This window comes from Ascaphus truei, assembly GCF_040206685.1.
Source record: "Ascaphus truei isolate aAscTru1 chromosome 2 unlocalized genomic scaffold, aAscTru1.hap1 SUPER_2_unloc_5, whole genome shotgun sequence".
In the NCBI taxonomy this organism is placed as follows: domain Eukaryota; kingdom Metazoa; phylum Chordata; class Amphibia; order Anura; family Ascaphidae; genus Ascaphus; species Ascaphus truei.
The window spans coordinates 336,987-355,013 of record NW_027453819.1 but is presented as its reverse complement, the minus strand read 5'-3'; the positions used below and the strand labels follow the sequence as shown (position 1 = coordinate 355,013).

The window sequence follows — 18,027 nt, the reverse complement described above, 5'->3', positions numbered from 1 at the left end:
GTGTCTGTCTCTGTGCAGACGGTGTAATGCTGAGCTCTGTGTCTGCCTGTGTCTGTCTCTGTGCAGACGTGTAATGCTGAGCTCTGTGTCTGCCTGTGTCTGTCTCTGTGCAGACGTGTAATGCTGAGCTCTGTGTCTGCCTGTGTCTGTCTCTGTGCAGACGGTGTAATGCTGAGCTCTGTGTCTGCCTGTGTCTGTCTCTGTGCAGACGTGTAATGCTGAACTCTGTGTCCGCCTGTGTCTGTCTCTGTGCAGACGTGTAATGCTGAGCTCTGTGTCTGCCTGTGTCTGTCTCTGTGCAGACGTGTAATGCTGAGCTCTGTGTCCGCCTGTGTCTGTCTCTGTGCAGACGGTGTAATGCTGAGCTCTGTGTCTGCCTGTGTCTGTCTCTTTGCAGACGTGTAATGCTGAGCTCTGTGTCTGCCTGTGTCTGTCTCTGTGCAGACGGTGTAATGCTGAGCTCTGTGTCTGCCTGTGTCTGTCTCTGTGCAGACGTGTAATGCTGAGCTCTGTGTCTGCCTGTGTCTGTCTCTGTGCAGACGTGTAATGCTGAGCTCTGTGTCTGCCTGTGTCTGTCTCTGTGCAGACGTGTAATGCTGAGCTCTGTGTCTACCTGTGTCTGTCTCTGTGCAGACGTGTAATGCTGAGCTCTGTGTCTGCCTGTGTCTGTCTCTGTGCAGACGTGTAATGCTGAGCTCTGTGTCTGCCTGTGTCTGTCTCTGTGCAGACGTGTAATGCTGAGCTCTGTGTCTGCCTGTGTCTGTCTCTGTGCAGACGTGTAATGCTGAGCTCTGTGTCTGCCTGTGTCTGTCTCTGTGCAGACGGTGTAATGCTGAGCTCTGTGTCTGCCTGTGTCTGTCTCTGTGCAGACGTGTAATGCTGAGCTCTGTGTCTGCCTGTGTCTGTCTCTGTGCAGACGTGTAATGCTGAGCTCTGTGTCCGCCTGTGTCTGTCTCTGTGCAGACGTGTAATGCTGAGCTCTGTGTCTGCCTGTGTCTGCCTCTGTGCAGACGTGTAATGCTGAGCTCTGTGTCTGCCTGTGTCTGCCTCTGTGCAGACGGTGTAATGCTGAGCTCTGTGTCTGCCTGTGTCTGTCTCTGTGCAGACGTGTAATGCTGAGCTCTGTGTCTGCCTGTGTCTGTCTCTGTGCAGACGTGTAATGCTGAGCTCTGTGTCTGCCTGTGTCTGTCTCTGTGCAGACGGTGTAATGCTGAGCTCTGTGTCTGCCTGTGTCTGTCTCTGTGCAGACGTGTAATGCTGAGCTCTGTGTCTGCCTGTGTCTGTCTCTGTGCAGACGTGTAATGCTGAGCTCTGTGTCCGCCTGTGTCTGTCTCTGTGCAGACGGTGTAATGCTGAGCTCTGTGTCTGCCTGTGTCTGCCTGTGTCTGTCTCTGTGCAGACGTGTAATGCTGAGCTCTGTGTCTGCCTGTGTCTGTCTCTGTGCAGACGTGTAATGCTGAGCTCTGTGTCCGCCTGTGTCTGTCTCTGTGCAGACGGTGTAATGCTGAGCTCTGTGTCTGCCTGTGTCTGTCTCTGTGCAGACGTGTAATGCTGAGCTCTGTGTCTGCCTGTGTCTGTCTCTGTGCAGACGTGTAATGCTGAGCTCTGTGTCTGCCTGTGTCTGTCTCTGTGCAGACGGTGTAATGCTGAGCTCTGTGTCTGCCTGTGTCTGTCTCTGTGCAGACGTGTAATGCTGAGCTCTGTGTCTGCCTGTGTCTGTCTCTGTGCAGACGTGTAATGCTGAGCTCTGTGTCTGTCTCTGTGCAGACGGTGTAATGCTGAGCTCTGTGTCCGCCTGTGTCTGTCTCTGTGCAGACGGTGTAATGCTGAGCTCTGTGTCTGCCTGTGTCTGTCTCTGTGCAGACGTGTAATGCTGAGCTCTGTGTCTGCCTGTGTCTGTCTCTGTGCAGACGTGTAATGCTGAGCTCTGTGTCCGCCTGTGTCTGTCTCTGTGCAGACGGTGTAATGCTGAGCTCTGTGTCCGTCTGTGTCTGTCTGTGCAGACGTGTAATGCTGAGCTCTGTGTCTGCCTGTGTCTGTCTCTGTGCAGACGGTGTAATGCTGAGCTCTGTGTCTGCCTGTGTCTGTCTCTGTGCAGACGGTGTAATGCTGAGCTCTGTGTCTGCCTGTGTCTGCCTGTGTCTGTCTCTGTGCAGACGGTGTAATGCTGAGCTCTGTGTCTGCCTGTGTCTGTCTCTGTGCAGACGGTGTAATGCTGAGCTCTGTGTCTGCCTGTGTCTGTCTCTGTGCAGACGTGTAATGCTGAGCTCTGTGTCTGCCTGTGTCTGTCTCTGTGCAGACGGTGTAATGCTGAGCTCTGTGTCTGCCTGTGTCTGTCTCTGTGCAGACGTGTAATGCTGAGCTCTGTGTCTGCCTGTGTCTGTCTCTGTGCAGACGTGTAATGCTGAGCTCTGTGTCCGCCTGTGTCTGTCTCTGTGCAGACGTGTAATGCTGAGCTCTGTGTCTGCCTGTGTCTGTCTCTGTGCAGACGTGTAATGCTGGGCTCTGTGTCTGCCTGTGTCTGTCTCTGTGCAGACGTGTAATGCTGAGCTCTGTGTCTGCCTGTGTCTGTCTCTGTGCAGACGTGTAATGCTGAGCTCTGTGTCTGCCTGTGTCTGTCTCTGTGCAGACGGTGTAATGCTGAGCTCTGTGTCTGCCTGTGTCTGTCTCTGTGCAGACGTGTAATGCTGAGCTCTGTGTCTGCCTGTGTCTGTCTCTGTGCAGACGTGTAATGCTGAGCTCTGTGTCTGCCTGTGTCTGTCTCTGTGCAGACGGTGTAATGCTGAGCTCTGTGTCCGCCTGTGTCTGTCTCTGTGCAGACGGTGTAATGCTGAGCTCTGTGTCTGCCTGTGTCTGTCTCTGTGCAGACGTGTAATGCTGAGCTCTGTGTCTGCCTGTGTCTGTCTCTGTGCAGACGTGTAATGCTGAGCTCTGTATCTGCCTGTGTCTGTCTCTGTGCAGACGGTGTAATGCTGAGCTCTGTGTCTGCCTGTGTCTGTCTCTGTGCAGACGGTGTAATGCTGAGCTCTGTGTCTGCCTGTGTCTGTCTCTGTGCAGACGGTGTAATGCTGAGCTCTGTGTCTGCCTGTGTCTGTCTCTGTGCAGACGTGTAATGCTGAGCTCTGTGTCTGCCTGTGTCTGTCTCTGTGCAGACGTGTAATGCTGAGCTCTATGTCTGCCTGTGTCTGTCTCTGTGCAGACGTGTAATGCTGAGCTCTGTGTCTGCCTGTGTCTGCCTGTGTCTGTCTCTGTGCAGACGGTGTAATGCTGAGCTCTGTGTCTGCCTGTGTCTGTCTCTGTGCAGACGTGTAATGCTGAGCTCTGTGTCTGCCTGTGTCTGTCTCTGTGCAGACGGTGTAATGCTGAGCTCTGTGTCTGCCTGTGTCTGTCTCTTTGCAGACGTGTAATGCTGAGCTCTGTGTCTGCCTGTGTCTGTCTCTTTGCAGACGTGTAATGCTGAGCTCTGTGTCCGCCTGTGTCTGTCTCTGTGCAGACGGTGTAATGCTGAGCTCTGTGTCTGCCTGTGTCTGTCTCTTTGCAGACGTGTAATGCTGAGCTCTGTGTCTGCCTGTGTCTGTCTCTTTGCAGACGTGTAATGCTGAGCTCTGTGTCTGCCTGTGTCTGTCTCTTTGCAGACGTGTAATGCTGAGCTCTGTGTCTGCCTGTGTCTGTCTCTTTGCAGACGTGTAATGCTGAGCTCTGTGTCTGCCTGTGTCTGTCTCTGTGCAGACGTGTAATGCTGAGCTCTGTGTCTGCCTGTGTCTGTCTCTGTGCAGACGTGTAATGCTGAGCTCTGTGTCTGCCTGTGTCTGTCTCTGTGCAGACGTGTAATGCTGAGCTCTGTGTCTGCCTGTGTCTGTCTCTGTGCAGACGGTGTAATGCTGAGCTCTGTGTCTGCCTGTGTCTGTCTCTGTGCAGACGTGTAATGCTGAGCTCTGTGTCTGCCTGTGTCTGTCTCTGTGCAGACGGTGTAATGCTGAGCTCTGTGTCTGCCTGTGTCTGTCTCTGTGCAGACGTGTAATGCTGAGCTCTGTGTCTGCCTGTGTCTGTCTCTGTGCAGACGTGTAATGCTGAGCTCTGTGTCTGCCTGTGTCTGTCTCTGTGCAGACGGTGTAATGCTGAGCTCTGTGTCTGCCTGTGTCTGTCTCTGTGCAGACGGTGTAATGCTGAGCTCTGTGTCTGCCTGTGTCTGTCTCTGTGCAGACGTGTAATGCTGGGCTCTGTGTCTGCCTGTGTCTGTCTCTGTGCAGACGTGTAATGCTGAGCTCTGTGTCTGCCTATGTCTGTCTCTGTGCAGACGTGTAATGCTGAGCTCTGTGTCTGCCTGTGTCTGTCTCTGTGCAGACGTGTAATGCTGAGCTCTGTGTCTGCCTGTGTCTGTCTCTGTGCAGACGTGTAATGCTGAGCTCTGTGTCTGCCTGTGTCTGTCTCTGTGCAGACGTGTAATGCTGAGCTCTGTGTCTGCCTGTGTCTGTCTCTGTGCAGACGTGTAATGCTGAGCTCTGTGTCCGCCTGTGTCTGTCTCTGTGCAGACGGTGTAATGCTGAGCTCTGTGTCCGCCTGTGTCTGTCTCTGTGCAGACGTGTAATGCTGAGCTCTGTGTCCGCCTGTGTCTGTCTCTGTGCAGACGTGTAATGCTGAGCTCTGTGTCTGCCTGTGTCTGTCTCTGTGCAGACGTGTAATGCTGAGCTCTGTGTCTGCCTGTGTCGGTCTCTGTGCAGACGTGTAATGCTGAGCTCTGTGTCCGCCTGTGTCTGTCTCTGTGCAGACGGTGTAATGCTGAGCTCTGTGTCTGCCTGTGTCTGTCTCTGTGCAGACGTGTAATGCTGAGCTCTGTGTCTGCCTGTGTCTGTCTCTGTGCAGACGTGTAATGCTGAGCTCTGTGTCTGCCTGTGTCTGTCTCTGTGCAGACGTGTAATGCTGAGCTCTGTGTCCGCCTGTATCTGTCTCTGTGCAGACGTGTAATGCTGAGCTCTGTGTCTGCCTGTGTCTGTCTCTGTGCAGACGTGTAATGCTGGGCTCTGTGTCTGCCTGTGTCTGTCTCTGTGCAGACGTGTAATGCTGAGCTCTGTGTCCGCCTGTGTCTGTCTCTGTGCAGACGTGTAATGCTGAGCTCTGTGTCTGCCTGTGTCTGTCTCTGTGCAGACGTGTAATGCTGAGCTCTGTGTCTGCCTGTGTCTGTCTCTGTGCAGACGTGTAATGCTGAGCTCTGTGTCTGCCTGTGTCTGTCTCTGTGCAGACGTGTAATGCTGAGCTCTGTGTCTGCCTGTGTCTGTCTCTGTGCAGACGTGTAATGCTGAGCTCTGTGTCTGCCTGTGTCTGTCTCTGTGCAGACGTGTAATGCTGAGCTCTGTGTCTGCCTGTGTCTGTCTCTGTGCAGACGTGTAATGCTGAGCTCTGTGTCCGCCTGTGTCTGTCTCTGTGCAGACGGTGTAATGCTGAGCTCTGTGTCTGCCTGTGTTGGTCTCTGTGCAGACGTGTAATGCTGAGCTCTGCTTGTCCCACAGGCTGCACGATGTGCTTCACAGTGATAAGAAGCTGACGCTGGTGTTTGAATACTGCGACCAGGTAACGTCCAGGAGACGCTTATCCGGAGTGTCCCCTGTTTTATTTCCTTTGCCGCGGAGACTGTAAGTGTCCGTGTGAGCCCGGATATTCAGCTGTAAGTGTCCGTGTGAGCCCGGATATTCAGCTGTAAGTGTCCGTGTGAGCCCGGATATTCAGCTGTAAGTGTCCGCGTGAGCCCGGATATTCAGCTGTAAGTGTCCGTGTGAGGCCGGATATTCAGCTGTAAGTGTCCGTGTGAGGCCGGATATTCAGCTGTAAGTGTCCGTGTGAGGCCGGATATTCAGCTGTAAGTGTCCGTGTGAGCCCGGATATTCAGCTGTAAGTGTCCGTGTGAGCCCGGATATTCAGCTGTAAGTGTCCGTGTGAGCCCGGATATTCAGCTGTAAGTGTCCGTGTGAGCCCGGATATTCAGCTGTAAGTGTGCGTGTGAGCCCGGATATTCAGCTGTAAGTGTGCGTGTGAGCCCGGATATTCAGCTGTAAGTGTCCGTGTGAGCCCGGATATTCAGCTGTAAGTGTCTGTGTGAGCCCGGATATTCAGCTGTAAGTGTGCGTGTGAGCCCGGATATTCAGCTGTAAGTGTCCGTGTGAGCCCGGATATTCAGCTGTAAGTGTCCGTGTGAGCCCGGATATTCAGCTGTAAGTGTCCGTGTGAGCCCGGATATTCAGCTGTAAGTGTCCGTGTGAGCCCGGATATTCAGCTGTAAGTGTGCGTGTGAGCCCGGATATTCAGCTGTAAGTGTGCGTGTGAGCCCGGATATTCAGCTGTAAGTGTGCGTGTGAGCCCGGATATTCAGCTGTAAGTGTCTGTGTGAGCCCGGATATTCAGCTGTAAGTGTGCGTGTGAGCCCGGATATTCAGCTGTAAGTGTCCGTGTGAGCCCGGATATTCAGCTGTAAGTGTCCGTGTGAGGCCGGATATTCAGCTGTAAGTGTCCGCGTGAGCCCGGATATTCAGCTGTAAGTGTCCGTGTGAGCCCGGATATTCAGCTGTAAGTGTCCGTGTGAGGCCGGATATTCAGCTGTAAGTGTCCGTGTGAGCCCGGATATTCAGCTGTAAGTGTCCGTGTGAGCCCGGATATTCAGCTGTAAGTGTCCGCGTGAGCCCGGATATTCAGCTGTAAGTGTCCGTGTGAGCCCGGATATTCAGCTGTAAGTGTCCGCGTGAGCCCGGATATTCAGCTGTAAGTGTCCGTGTGAGCCCGGATATTCAGCTGTAAGTGTGCGCGTGAGCCCGGATATTCAGCTGTAAGTGTCCGTGTGAGCCCGGATATTCAGCTGTAAGTGTCCGCGTGAGCCCGGATATTCAGCTGTAAGTGTCCGTGTGAGCCCGGATATTCAGCTGTAAGTGTCTGTGTGAGCCCGGATATTCAGCTGTAAGTGTCCGCGTGAGCCCGGATATTCAGCTGTAAGTGTCCGTGTGAGGCCGGATATTCAGCTGTAAGTGTCCGCGTGAGCCCGGATATTCAGGAGATATGTATCAAGATGGGGCAATTTGCTCCACAACATGGCGCAAACCTCCCCACCTGCATCACTGTGCGTGGGGGGAGGGGACGCGACGCGTGGGGGGAGGGGACGCGACGCGTGGGGGGAGGGAACACGGCGCGTGGGGGAGGGGACGCGACGCGTTGTACCTATAATGTCTGTGCCCCCCCCCGCATTGTACCCATAATGTCTGTCCCCCCCCGCATTGTACCCATAATGTCTGTCCCCCCCCCGCATTGTACCCATAATGTCTGCCCCCCCCCGTATTGTACCCATAATGTCTGTCTCCCCCCCCGCATTATACCCATAATGTCTTTCCCCCCCCCCGCATTGTACCCATAATGTCTGTCCCCCCCCCGCATTGTACCCATAATGTCTGTCCCCCCCCCCGCACTGTACCCATAATGTCTGTCCCCCCCCGCATTGTACCCATAATGTCTGTCCCCCCCCCCTGCATTGTACCCATAATGTCTGTCCCCCCCCCCGCATTGTACCCATAATGTCTGTCCCCCCCCCCCGCATTGTACCCATAATGTCTGTCCCCCCCCCGCATTGTACCCATAATGTCTGTCCCCCCCCCCCGCATTGTACCCATAATGTCTGTCCCCCCCCGCATTGTACCCATAATGTCTGTGTCCCCCCGCCCCCCCCGCATTGTACCCATAATGTCTGTGTGTCCCCCCGCATTGTACCCATAATGTCTGTCCCCCCCCCGCATTGTACCCATAATGTCTGCCCCCCCCCAGCATTGTACCCATAATGTCTGTCCCCCCCCGCATTGTACCCATAATGTCTGTCCCCCCCCGCATTGTACCCATAATGTCTGCCCCCCCGCATTGTACCCATAATGTCTCTCCCCCCCCCCCGCATTGTACCCATAATGTCTGTCCCCCCCCCGCATTGTACCCATAATGTCTGTGTCCCCCCCCCACATTGTACCCATAATGTCTGTCCCCCCCGCATTGTACCCATAATGTCTGTCCCCCCCCCCCGCATTGTACCCATAATGTCTGTCCCCCCCCCGCATTGTACCCATAATGTCTGTCCCCCCCCGCATTGTACCCATAATGTCTGTCCCCCCCCCGCATTGCACCCATGTCTGTCCCCCCCCCGCATTGTACCCATAATGTCTGTCCCCCCCCGCATTGTACCCATAATGTCTGTCCCCCCCGCATTGTACCCATAATGTCTGTCCCCCCCCCGCATTGTACCCATAATGTCTGTCCCCCCCCGCTTTGTACCCATAATGTCTGTCCCCCCCCGCATTGTACCCATAATGTCTGTCCCCCCCCTGCATTGTACCCATAATGTCTGTCCCCCCCCGCATTGTACCCATAATGTCTGCCCCCCCCCCGCATTGTACCCATAATGTCTGTCCCCCCCACCGCATTGTACCCATAATGTCTGTCCCCCCCACCGCATTGTACCCATAATGTCTGTCCCCCCCGCATTGTACCCATAATGTCTGCCCCCCCCGCATTGTACCCATAATGTCTGCCCCCCCCCCCCCCGCATTGTACCCATAATGTCTGTCCCCCCCCGCATTGTACCCATAATGTCTGTCCCCCCCCGCAATGTACCCATAATGTCTGCCCCCCCCCCGCATTGTACACATAATGTCTCCCCCCCCCGCATTGTACACATAATGTCTCCCCCCCCCTCATTGTACACATAATGTCTCCCCCCCCGCATTGTACACATAATGTCTCCCCCCCCCGCATTGTACACATAATGTCTCCCCCCCCCGCATTGTACCCATAATGTCTGTCCCCCCCCCGCATTGTACCCATAATGTCTGTCCCCCCCCCGCATTGTACACATAATGTCTCCCCCCCCCCGCATTGTACCCATAATGTCTGTCTCGCTGTCTTTCTTAGGACCTGAAGAAGTATTTTGACAGCTGTAACGGGGACCTGGACCCCGAGATTGTGAAGGTGAGGACGGCTGTTAGGGACCCCGTACTTACTGATGTTCTGGGTGTTGTTCCTTCGTGTGTACGTGTTGGCGTTGCTCTAGGTGTGTGGGTGCGTGGCTGCGGCGGGTGGCTCTAGGTGCAGTGGTTGGTTCTAGGTGTTGCAGCTGCGGCAGGCGGCTCTAGCATCGGGAAGTGATGACAGTATGATGGAGCGCGCCCATGTGAGATTACATGACATTCCCACCCATTGTGTCTCTCCTAGTCCTTCATGTACCAGCTGCTGAAGGGCCTGGCTTTCTGTCACAGCCGCAACGTGCTTCACCGAGACCTCAAACCACAGAATCTCCTCATCAACCGGGTGAGTAACGCAGCAGCAGCGGCGGCAGCAGCAGCGGGAGTGATAACCTTCCCCAGTCTCAGAGACACAGAGAAGGATTGCAGTATGTAGCAGCAGCAGCAGCAGCAGCGTGATAACCTTCCCCAGTCTCAGAGACACAGGGAAGGATTGCAGTATGTAGCAGTAGCAGCAGCAGCGGGAGTGATAACCTTCCCCAGTCTCAGAGACACAGAGAAGGATTGCAGTATGTAGCAGCAGCAGCAGCAGCGTGATAACCTTCCCCAGTCTCAGAGACACAGAGAAGGATTGCAGTATGTAGCAGCAGCAGCAGCGTGATAACCTTCCCCAGTCTCAGAGACACAGAGAAGGATTGCAGTATGTAGCAGCAGCAGCAGCAGCGTGATAACCTTCCCCAGTCTCAGAGACACAGAGAAGGATTGCAGTATGTAGCAGCAGCAGCAGCGTGATAACCTTCCCCAGTCTCAGACACAGAGAAGGATTGCAGTATGTAGCAGCAGCAGCAGCAGCAGCAGCGTGATAACCTTCCCCAGTCTCAGAGACACAGAGAAGGATTGCAGTATGTAGCAGCAGCAGCAGCAGCAGCGGGATAACCTTCCCCAGTCTCAGAGACACAGAGAAGGATTGCAGTATGTAGCAGCAGCAGCGTGATAACCTTCCCCAGTCTCAGAGACACAGAGAAGGATTGCAGTATGTAGCAGCAGCAGCAGCAGCGGGAGTGATAACCTTCCCCAGTCTCAGAGACACAGAGAAGGATTGCAGTATGTAGCAGCAGCAGCAGCAGCAGCGGGATAACCTTCCCCAGTCTCAGAGACACAGAGAAGGATTGCAGTATGTAGCAGCAGCAGCGTGATAACCTTCCCCAGTCTCAGAGACACAGAGAAGGATTGCAGTATGTAGCAGCAGCAGCAGCAGCGGGAGTGATAACCTTCCCCAGTCTCAGAGACACAGAGAAGGATTGCAGTATGTAGCAGCAGCAGCAGCGTGATAACCTTCCCCAGTCTCAGAGACACAGAGAAGGATTGCAGTATGTAGCAGCAGCAGCGTGATAACCTTCCCCAGTCTCAGAGACACAGAGAAGGATTGCAGTATGTAGCAGCAGCAGCAGCGTGATAACCTTCCCCAGTCTCAGAGACACAGAGAAGGATTGCAGTATGTAGCAGCAGCAGCAGCGTGATAACCTTCCCCAGTCTCAGAGACACAGAGAAGGATTGCAGTGTGTAGCTGTATGTAGCATTGTGTGGCTGTGTGTAGTAGTGTGTAGTAGTGTGTAGCTGTATGTAGCTGTATGTAGCAGTGTGTAGTAGTGTGTAGTAGTGTGTAGCTCTATGTAGCTGTATGTAGTAGTGTGTAGTAGTGTGTAGTAGTGTGTAGTAGTGTGTAGTAGTGTGTAGCTCTATGTAGCTGTATGTAGCAGTATGCTGCACGCCCTTTGTTCCAGGAGAGTCCGATAGATGTGTACACAAGATGTATCACCGGCGGTGTCTCCGCGCCACCTTTCTGCATGTCGCGCAGAATACAGCGCTTGCGTAGGAAGTCCTGGGGAGTGACGCAAGACGCCGGCCTTTCCTCTCCCCCCGGCCAAATCAGACATCGCTGCAGCTGTTACTTCATCAGGGAAACCAATAATGTTTTTATCATCTTCCCTAACCGGGGAAAGGAAACTAAACCAGCCATGTAAATAAGGCACCTCAGTGGGTGCAGCACCCACAGGGAACGTCTAAGCAAGCAAACACCTCAGTGGGTGCAGCACCCACAGGGAACGTCTAAGCAAGCAAACACCTCAGTGGGTGCAGCACCTACAGGGAACGTCTAAGCAAGCAAACACCTCAGTGGGTGCAGCACCTACAGGGAACGTCTAAGCAAGCAAACACCTCAGTGGGTGCAGCACCTACAGGGAACGTCTAAGCAAGCAAACACCTCAGTGGGTGCAGCACCTACAGGGAACGTCTAAGCAAGCAAACACCTCAGTGGGTGCAGCACCTACAGGGAGTGTCTAAGCAAGCAAACACCTCAGTGGGTGCAGCACCTACAGGGAATGTCTAAGCAAGCAAACACCTCAGTGGGTGCAGCACCTACAGGGAATGTCTAAGCAAGCAAACACCTCAGTGGGTGCAGCACCTACAGGGAACGTCTAAGCAAGCATACACCTCAGTGGGTGCAGCACCTACAGGGAATGTCTAAGCAAGCAAACACCTCAGTGGGTGCCAGCACCTACAGGTAATGTCTAAGCAAGCAAACACCTCAGTGGGTGCAGCACCTACAGGGAATGTCTAAGCAAGCAAACACCTCAGTGGGTGCAGCACCTACAGGGAATGTCTAAGCAAGCAAACACCTCAGTGGGTGCAGCACCTACAGGGAATGTCTAAGCAAGCAAACACCTCAGTGGGTGCAGCACCTACAGGGAATGTCTAAGCAAGCCAAACACCTCAGTGGGTGCAGCACCTACAGGGAATGTCTAAGCAAGCCAAACACCTCAGTGGGTGCAGCACCTACAGGGAATATCTAAGCAAGCCAAACACCTCAGTGGGTGCCAGCACCTACAGGGAATGTCTAAGCAAGCCAAACACCTCAGTGGGTGCAGCACCTACAGGGAATGTCTAAGCAAGCAAACACCTCAGTGGGTGCAGCACCTACAGGGAACGTCTAAGCAAGCTAACACCTCAGTGGGTGCCAGCACCTACAGGGAATGTCTAAGCAAGCGAACACCTCAGTGGGTGCCAGCACCTACAGGGAGTGTCTAAGCAAGCCAAACACCTCAGTGGGTGCAGCACCTACAGGGAATGTCTAAGCAAGCAAACACCTCAGTGGGTGCCAGCACCTACAGGGAATGTCTAAGCAAGCAAACACCTCAGTGGGTGCAGCATCTACAGGGAATGTCTAAGCAAGCAAACACCTCAGTGGGTGCCAGCACCTACAGGGAACGTCTAAGCAAGCAAACACCTCAGTGGGTGCAGCACCTACAGGGAATGTCTAAGCAAGCAAACACCTCAGTGGGTGCCAGCACCTACATGGAGTGTCTAAGCAAGCCAAACACCTCAGTGGGTGCAGCACCTACAGGGAATGTCTAAGCAAGCCAAACACCTCAGTGGGTGCAGCACCTACAGGGAATGTCTAAGCAAGCAAACACCTCAGTGGGTGCCAGCACCTACAGGGAATGTCTAAGCAAGCAAACACCTCAGTGGGTGCCAGCACCTACAGGGAATGTCTAAGCAAGCAAACACCTCAGTGGGTGCCAGCACCTACAGGGAATGTCTAAGCAAGCAAACACCTCAGTGGGTGCCAGCACCTACAGGGAGTGTCTAAGCAAGCAAACACCTCAGTGGGTGCAGCACCTACAGGGAGTGTCTAAGCAAGCAAACATCTCAGTGGGTGCCAGCACCTACAGGGAATGTCTAAGCAAGCAAACACCTCAGTGGGTGCAGCACCTACAGGGAGTGTCTAAGCAAGCCAAACACCTCAGTGGGTGCAGCACCTACAGGGAATGTCTAAGCAAGCAAACACCTCAGTGGGTGCCAGCACCTACAGGGAATGTCTAAGCAAGCAAACACCTCAGTGGGTGCAGCACCTACAGGGAACGTCTAAGCAAGCAAACACCTCAGTGGGTGCAGCACCTACAGGGAATGTCTAAGCAAGCCAAACACCTCAGTGGGTGCCAGCACCTACAGGGAATGTCTAAGCAAGCCAAACACCTCAGTGGGTGCAGCACCTACAGGGAATGTCTAAGCAAGCCAAACACCTCAGTGGGTGCAGCACCTACAGGGAATGTCTAAGCAAGCAAACACCTCAGTGGGTGCAGCACCTACAGGGACTGTCTAAGCAAGCCAAACACCTCAGTGGGTGCAGCACCTACAGGGAATGTCTAAGCAAGCCAAACACCTCAGTGGGTGCAGCACCTACAGGGAACGTCTAAGCAAGCCAAACACCTCAGTGGGTGCAGCACCTACAGGGAGTGTCTAAGCAAGCAAACACCTCAGTGGGTGCAGCACCTACAGGGAATGTCTAAGCAAGCAAACACCTCAGTGGGTGCAGCACCTACAGGGAATGTCTAAGCAAGCAAACACCTCAGTGGGTGCAGCACCTACAGGGAGTGTCTAAGCAAGCCAAACACCTCAGTGGGTGCAGCACCTACAGGGAACGTCTAAGCAAGCAAACACCTCAGTGGGTGCAGCACCTACAGGGAGTGTCTAAGCAAGCAAACACCTCAGTGGGTGCCAGCACCTACAGGGAGCGTCTAAGCAAGCAAACACCTCAGTGGGTGCCAGCACTTACAGGGAGTGTCTAAGCAAGCAAACACCTCAGTGGGTGCAGCACCTACAGGGAGTGTCTAAGCAAGCAAACACCTCAGTGGGTGCCAGCACCTACAGGGAACGTCTAAGCAAGCAAACACCTCAGTGGGTGCCAGCACTTACAGGGAGTGTCTAAGCAAGCAAACATCTCAGTGGGTGCCAGCACCTACAGGGAGTGTCTAAGCAAGCAAACACCTCAGTGGGTGCCAGCACCTACAGGGAACGTCTAAGCAAGCCAAACACCTCAGTGGGTGCAGCACCTACAGGGAATGTCTAAGCAAGCAAACACCTCAGTGGGTGCAGCACCTACAGGGAATGTCTAAGCAAGCAAACACCTCAGTGGGTGCAGCACCCACAGGGAATGTCTAAGCAAGCCAACACCTCAGTGGGTGCAGCACCTACAGGGAATGTCTAAGCAAGCAAACACCTCAGTGGGTGCAGCACCTACAGGGAGTGTCTAAGCAAGCAAACACCTCAGTGGGTGCAGCACCTACAGGGAATGTCTAAGCAAGCAAACACCTCAGTGGGTGCAGCACCCACAGGGAATGTCTAAGCAAGCCAACACCTCAGTGGGTGCAGCACCTACAGGGAATGTCTAAGCAAGCAAACACCTCAGTGGGTGCAGCACCTACAGGGAATGTCTAAGCAAGCAAACACCTCAGTGGGTGCAGCACCTACAGGGAACGTCTAAGCAAGCAAACACCTCAGTGGGTGCAGCACCTACAGGGAATGTCTAAGCAAGCAAACACCTCAGTGGGTGCAGCACCTACAGGGAATGTCTAAGCAAGCAAACACCTCAGTGGGTGCAGCACCTACAGGGAGTGTCTAAGCAAGCAAACACCTCAGTGGGTGCCAGCACCTACAGGGAACGTCTAAGCAAGCCAAACCCTCAGTGGGTGCAGCACCTACAGGGAATGTCTAAGCAAGCAAACACCTCAGTGGGTGCAGCACCTACAGGTAATGTCTAAGCAAGCAAACACCTCAGTGGGTGCAGCACCTACAGGGAATGTCTAAGCAAGCCAACACCTCAGTGGGTGCAGCACCTACAGGGAATGTCTAAGCAAGCAAACACCTCAGTGGGTGCAGCACCTACAGGGAATGTCTAAGCAAGCAAACACCTCAGTGGGTGCAGCACCTACAGGGAATGTCTAAGCAAGCAAACACCTCAGTGGGTGCAGCACCTACAGGGAATGTCTAAGCAAGCAAACACCTCAGTGGGTGCCAGCACCTACAGGGAATGTCTAAGCAAGCCAAACACCTCAGTGGGTGCCAGCACCTACAGGGAATGTCTAAGCAAGCAAACACCTCAGTGGGTGCCAGCACCTACAGGGAATGTCATAGCAAGCAAATACCTCAGTGGGTGCAGCACCTACAGGGAACGTCTAAGCAAGCCAACACCTCAGTGGGTGCCAGCACCTACAGGGAATGTCTAAGCAAGCAAACACCTCAGTGGGTGCAGCACCTACAGGGAATGTCTAAGCAAGCAAACACCTCAGTGGGTGCAGCACCTACAGGGAATGTCTAAGCAAGCCAAACACCTCAGTGGGTGCAGCACCTACAGGGAACGTCTAAGCAAGCAAACATCTCAGTGGGTGCAGCACCTACAGGGAGTGTCTAAGCAAGCAAACACCTCAGTGGGTGCCAGCACCTACAGGGAATGTCTAAGCAAGCAAACACCTCAGTGGGTGCAGCACCTACAGGGAATGTCTAAGCAAGCAAACACCTCAGTGGGTGCAGCACCTACAGGGAATGTCTAAGCAAGCAAACACCTCAGTGGGTGCAGCACCTACAGGGAATGTCTAAGCAAGCCAACACCTCAGTGGGTGCAGCACCTACAGGGAGCGTCTAAGCAAGCAAACACCTCAGTGGGTGCAGCACCTACAGGGAATGTCTAAGCAAGCAAACACCTCAGTGGGTGCCAGCACCTACAGGGAATATCTAAGCAAGCCAAACACCTCAGTGGGTGCAGCACCTACAGGGAATGTCTAAGCAAGCAAACACCTCAGTGGGTGCAGCACCTACAGGGAATGTCTAAGCAAGCAAACACCTCAGTGGGTGCAGCACCTACAGGGAATGTCTAAGCAAGCAAACACCTCAGTGGGTGCAGCACCTACAGGGAATGTCTAAGCAAGCAAACACCTCAGTGGGTGCAGCACCTACAGGGAATGTCTAAGCAAGCAAACACCTCAGTGGGTGCCAGCACCTACAGGGAATGTCTAAGCAAGCAAATACCTCAGTGGGTGCAGCACCTACAGGGAACGTCTAAGCAAGCCAACACCTCAGTGGGTGCCAGCACCTACAGGGAATGTCTAAGCAAGCAAACACCTCAGTGGGTGCAGCACCTACAGGGAATGTCTAAGCAAGCAAACACCTCAGTGGGTGCCAGCACCTACAGGGAACGTCTAAGCAAGCAAACACCTCAGTGGGTGCAGCACCTACAGGGAATGTCTAAGCAAGCAAACACCTCAGTGGGTGCCAGCACCTACAGGGAATGTCTAAGCAAGCAAACACCTCAGTGGGTGCCAGCACCTACAGGGAATGTCTAAGCAAGCCAAACACCTCAGTGGGTGCAGCACCTACAGGGAATGTCTAAGCAAGCAAACACCTCAGTGGGTGCCAGCACCTACAGGGAATGTCTAAGCAAGCAAACACCTCAGTGGGTGCAGCACCTACAGGGAGTGTCTAAGCAAGCAAACACCTCAGTGGGTGCAGCACCTACAGGGAACGTCTAAGCAAGCTAACACCTCAGTGGGTGCCAGCACCTACAGGGAATGTCTAAGCAAGCAAACACCTCAGTGGGTGCCAGCACCTACAGGGAATGTCTAAGCAAGCAAACACCTCAGTGGGTGCCAGCACCTACAGGGAACGTCTAAGCAAGCAAACACCTCAGTGGGTGCAGCACCTACAGGGAATGTCTAAGCAAGCAAACATCTCAGTGGGTGCAGCACCTACAGGGAACGTCTAAGCAAGCCAAACACCTCAGTGGGTGCAGCACCTACAGGGAACGTCTAAGCAAGCCAAACACCTCAGTGGGTGCAGCACCTACAGGGAATGTCTAAGCAAGCCAAACGCCTCAGTGGGTGCAGCACCTACAGGGAGTGTCTAAGCAAGCCAACACCTCAGTGGGTGCAGCACCTACAGGGAATGTCTAAGCAAGCAAACACCTCAGTGGGTGCAGCACCTACAGGGAATGTCTAAGCAAGCAAACACCTCAGTGGGTGCCAGCACCTACAGGGAACGTCTAAGCAAGCAAACACCTCAGTGGGTGCAGCACCTACAGGGAATGTCTAAGCAAGCCAAACACCTCAGTGGGTGCAGCACCTACAGGGAGTGTCTAAGCAAGCCAAACACCTCAGTGGGTGCCAGCACCTACAGGGAATGTCTAAGCAAGCAAACACCTCAGTGGGTGTCAGCACCTACAGGGAGTGTCTAAGCAAGCAAACACCTCAGTGGGTGCAGCACCTACAGGGAGTGTCTAAGCAAGCCAAACACCTCAGTGGGTGCCAGCACCTACAGGGAATGTCTAAGCAAGCCAAACACCTCAGTGGGTGCCAGCACCTACAGGGAGTGTCTAAGCAAGCCAAACACCTCAGTGGGTGCAGCACCTACAGGGAATGTCTAAGCAAGCAAACACCTCAGTGGGTGCCAGCACTTACAGGGAGTGTCTAAGCAAGCAAACACCTCAGTGGGTGCAGCACCTACAGGGAATGTCTAAGCAAGCAAACACCTCAGTGGGTGCAGCACCTACAGGGAGTGTCTAAGCAAGCAAACACCTCAGTGGGTGCCAGCACCTACAGGGAACGTCTAAGCAAGCAAACACCTCAGTGGGTGCAGCACCTACAGGGAATGTCTAAGCAAGCAAACACCTCAGTGGGTGCCAGCACCTACAGGGAACGTCTAAGCAAGCAAACACCTCAGTGGGTGCAGCACCTACAGGGAATGTCTAAGCAAGCCAAACACCTCAGTGGGTGCAGCACCTACAGGTAATGTCTAAGCAAGCAAACACCTCAGTGGGTGCAGCACCTACAGGGAATGTCTAAGCAAGCCAAACACCTCAGTGGGTGCCAGCACCTACAGGGAGTGTCTAAGCAAGCAAACACCTCAGTGGGTGTCAGCACCTACAGGGAGTGTCTAAGCAAGCAAACACCTCAGTGGGTGCAGCACCTACAGGTAATGTCTAAGCAAGCCAAACACCTCAGTGGGTGCCAGCACCTACAGGGAGTGTCTAAGCAAGCCAAACACCTCAGTGGGTGCAGCACCTACAGGGAATGTCTAAGCAAGCAAACATCTCAGTGGGTGCAGCACCTACAGGGAATGTCTAAGCAAGCAAACACCTCAGTGGGTGCAGCACCTACAGGGAATGTCTAAGCAAGCAAACACCTCAGTGGGTGCCAGCACTTACAGGGAGTGTCTAAGC

The 18,027-nt window shown here is 53.9% G+C and overlaps 1 protein-coding gene across 1 annotated transcript in view; it reads left to right on the top strand.

The window, feature by feature from the left end:
* The window catches only part of CDK5 (cyclin dependent kinase 5), a 71,736-nt gene that overhangs the window by 16,478 nt on the left and 37,231 nt on the right, over window positions 1-18,027 (top strand). The window contains 3 exon segments of the mRNA XM_075580487.1: window positions 5,508-5,568; window positions 8,929-8,985; window positions 9,229-9,324. Coding sequence (XP_075436602.1) covers window positions 5,508-5,568; window positions 8,929-8,985; window positions 9,229-9,324 — 214 coding nt within the window.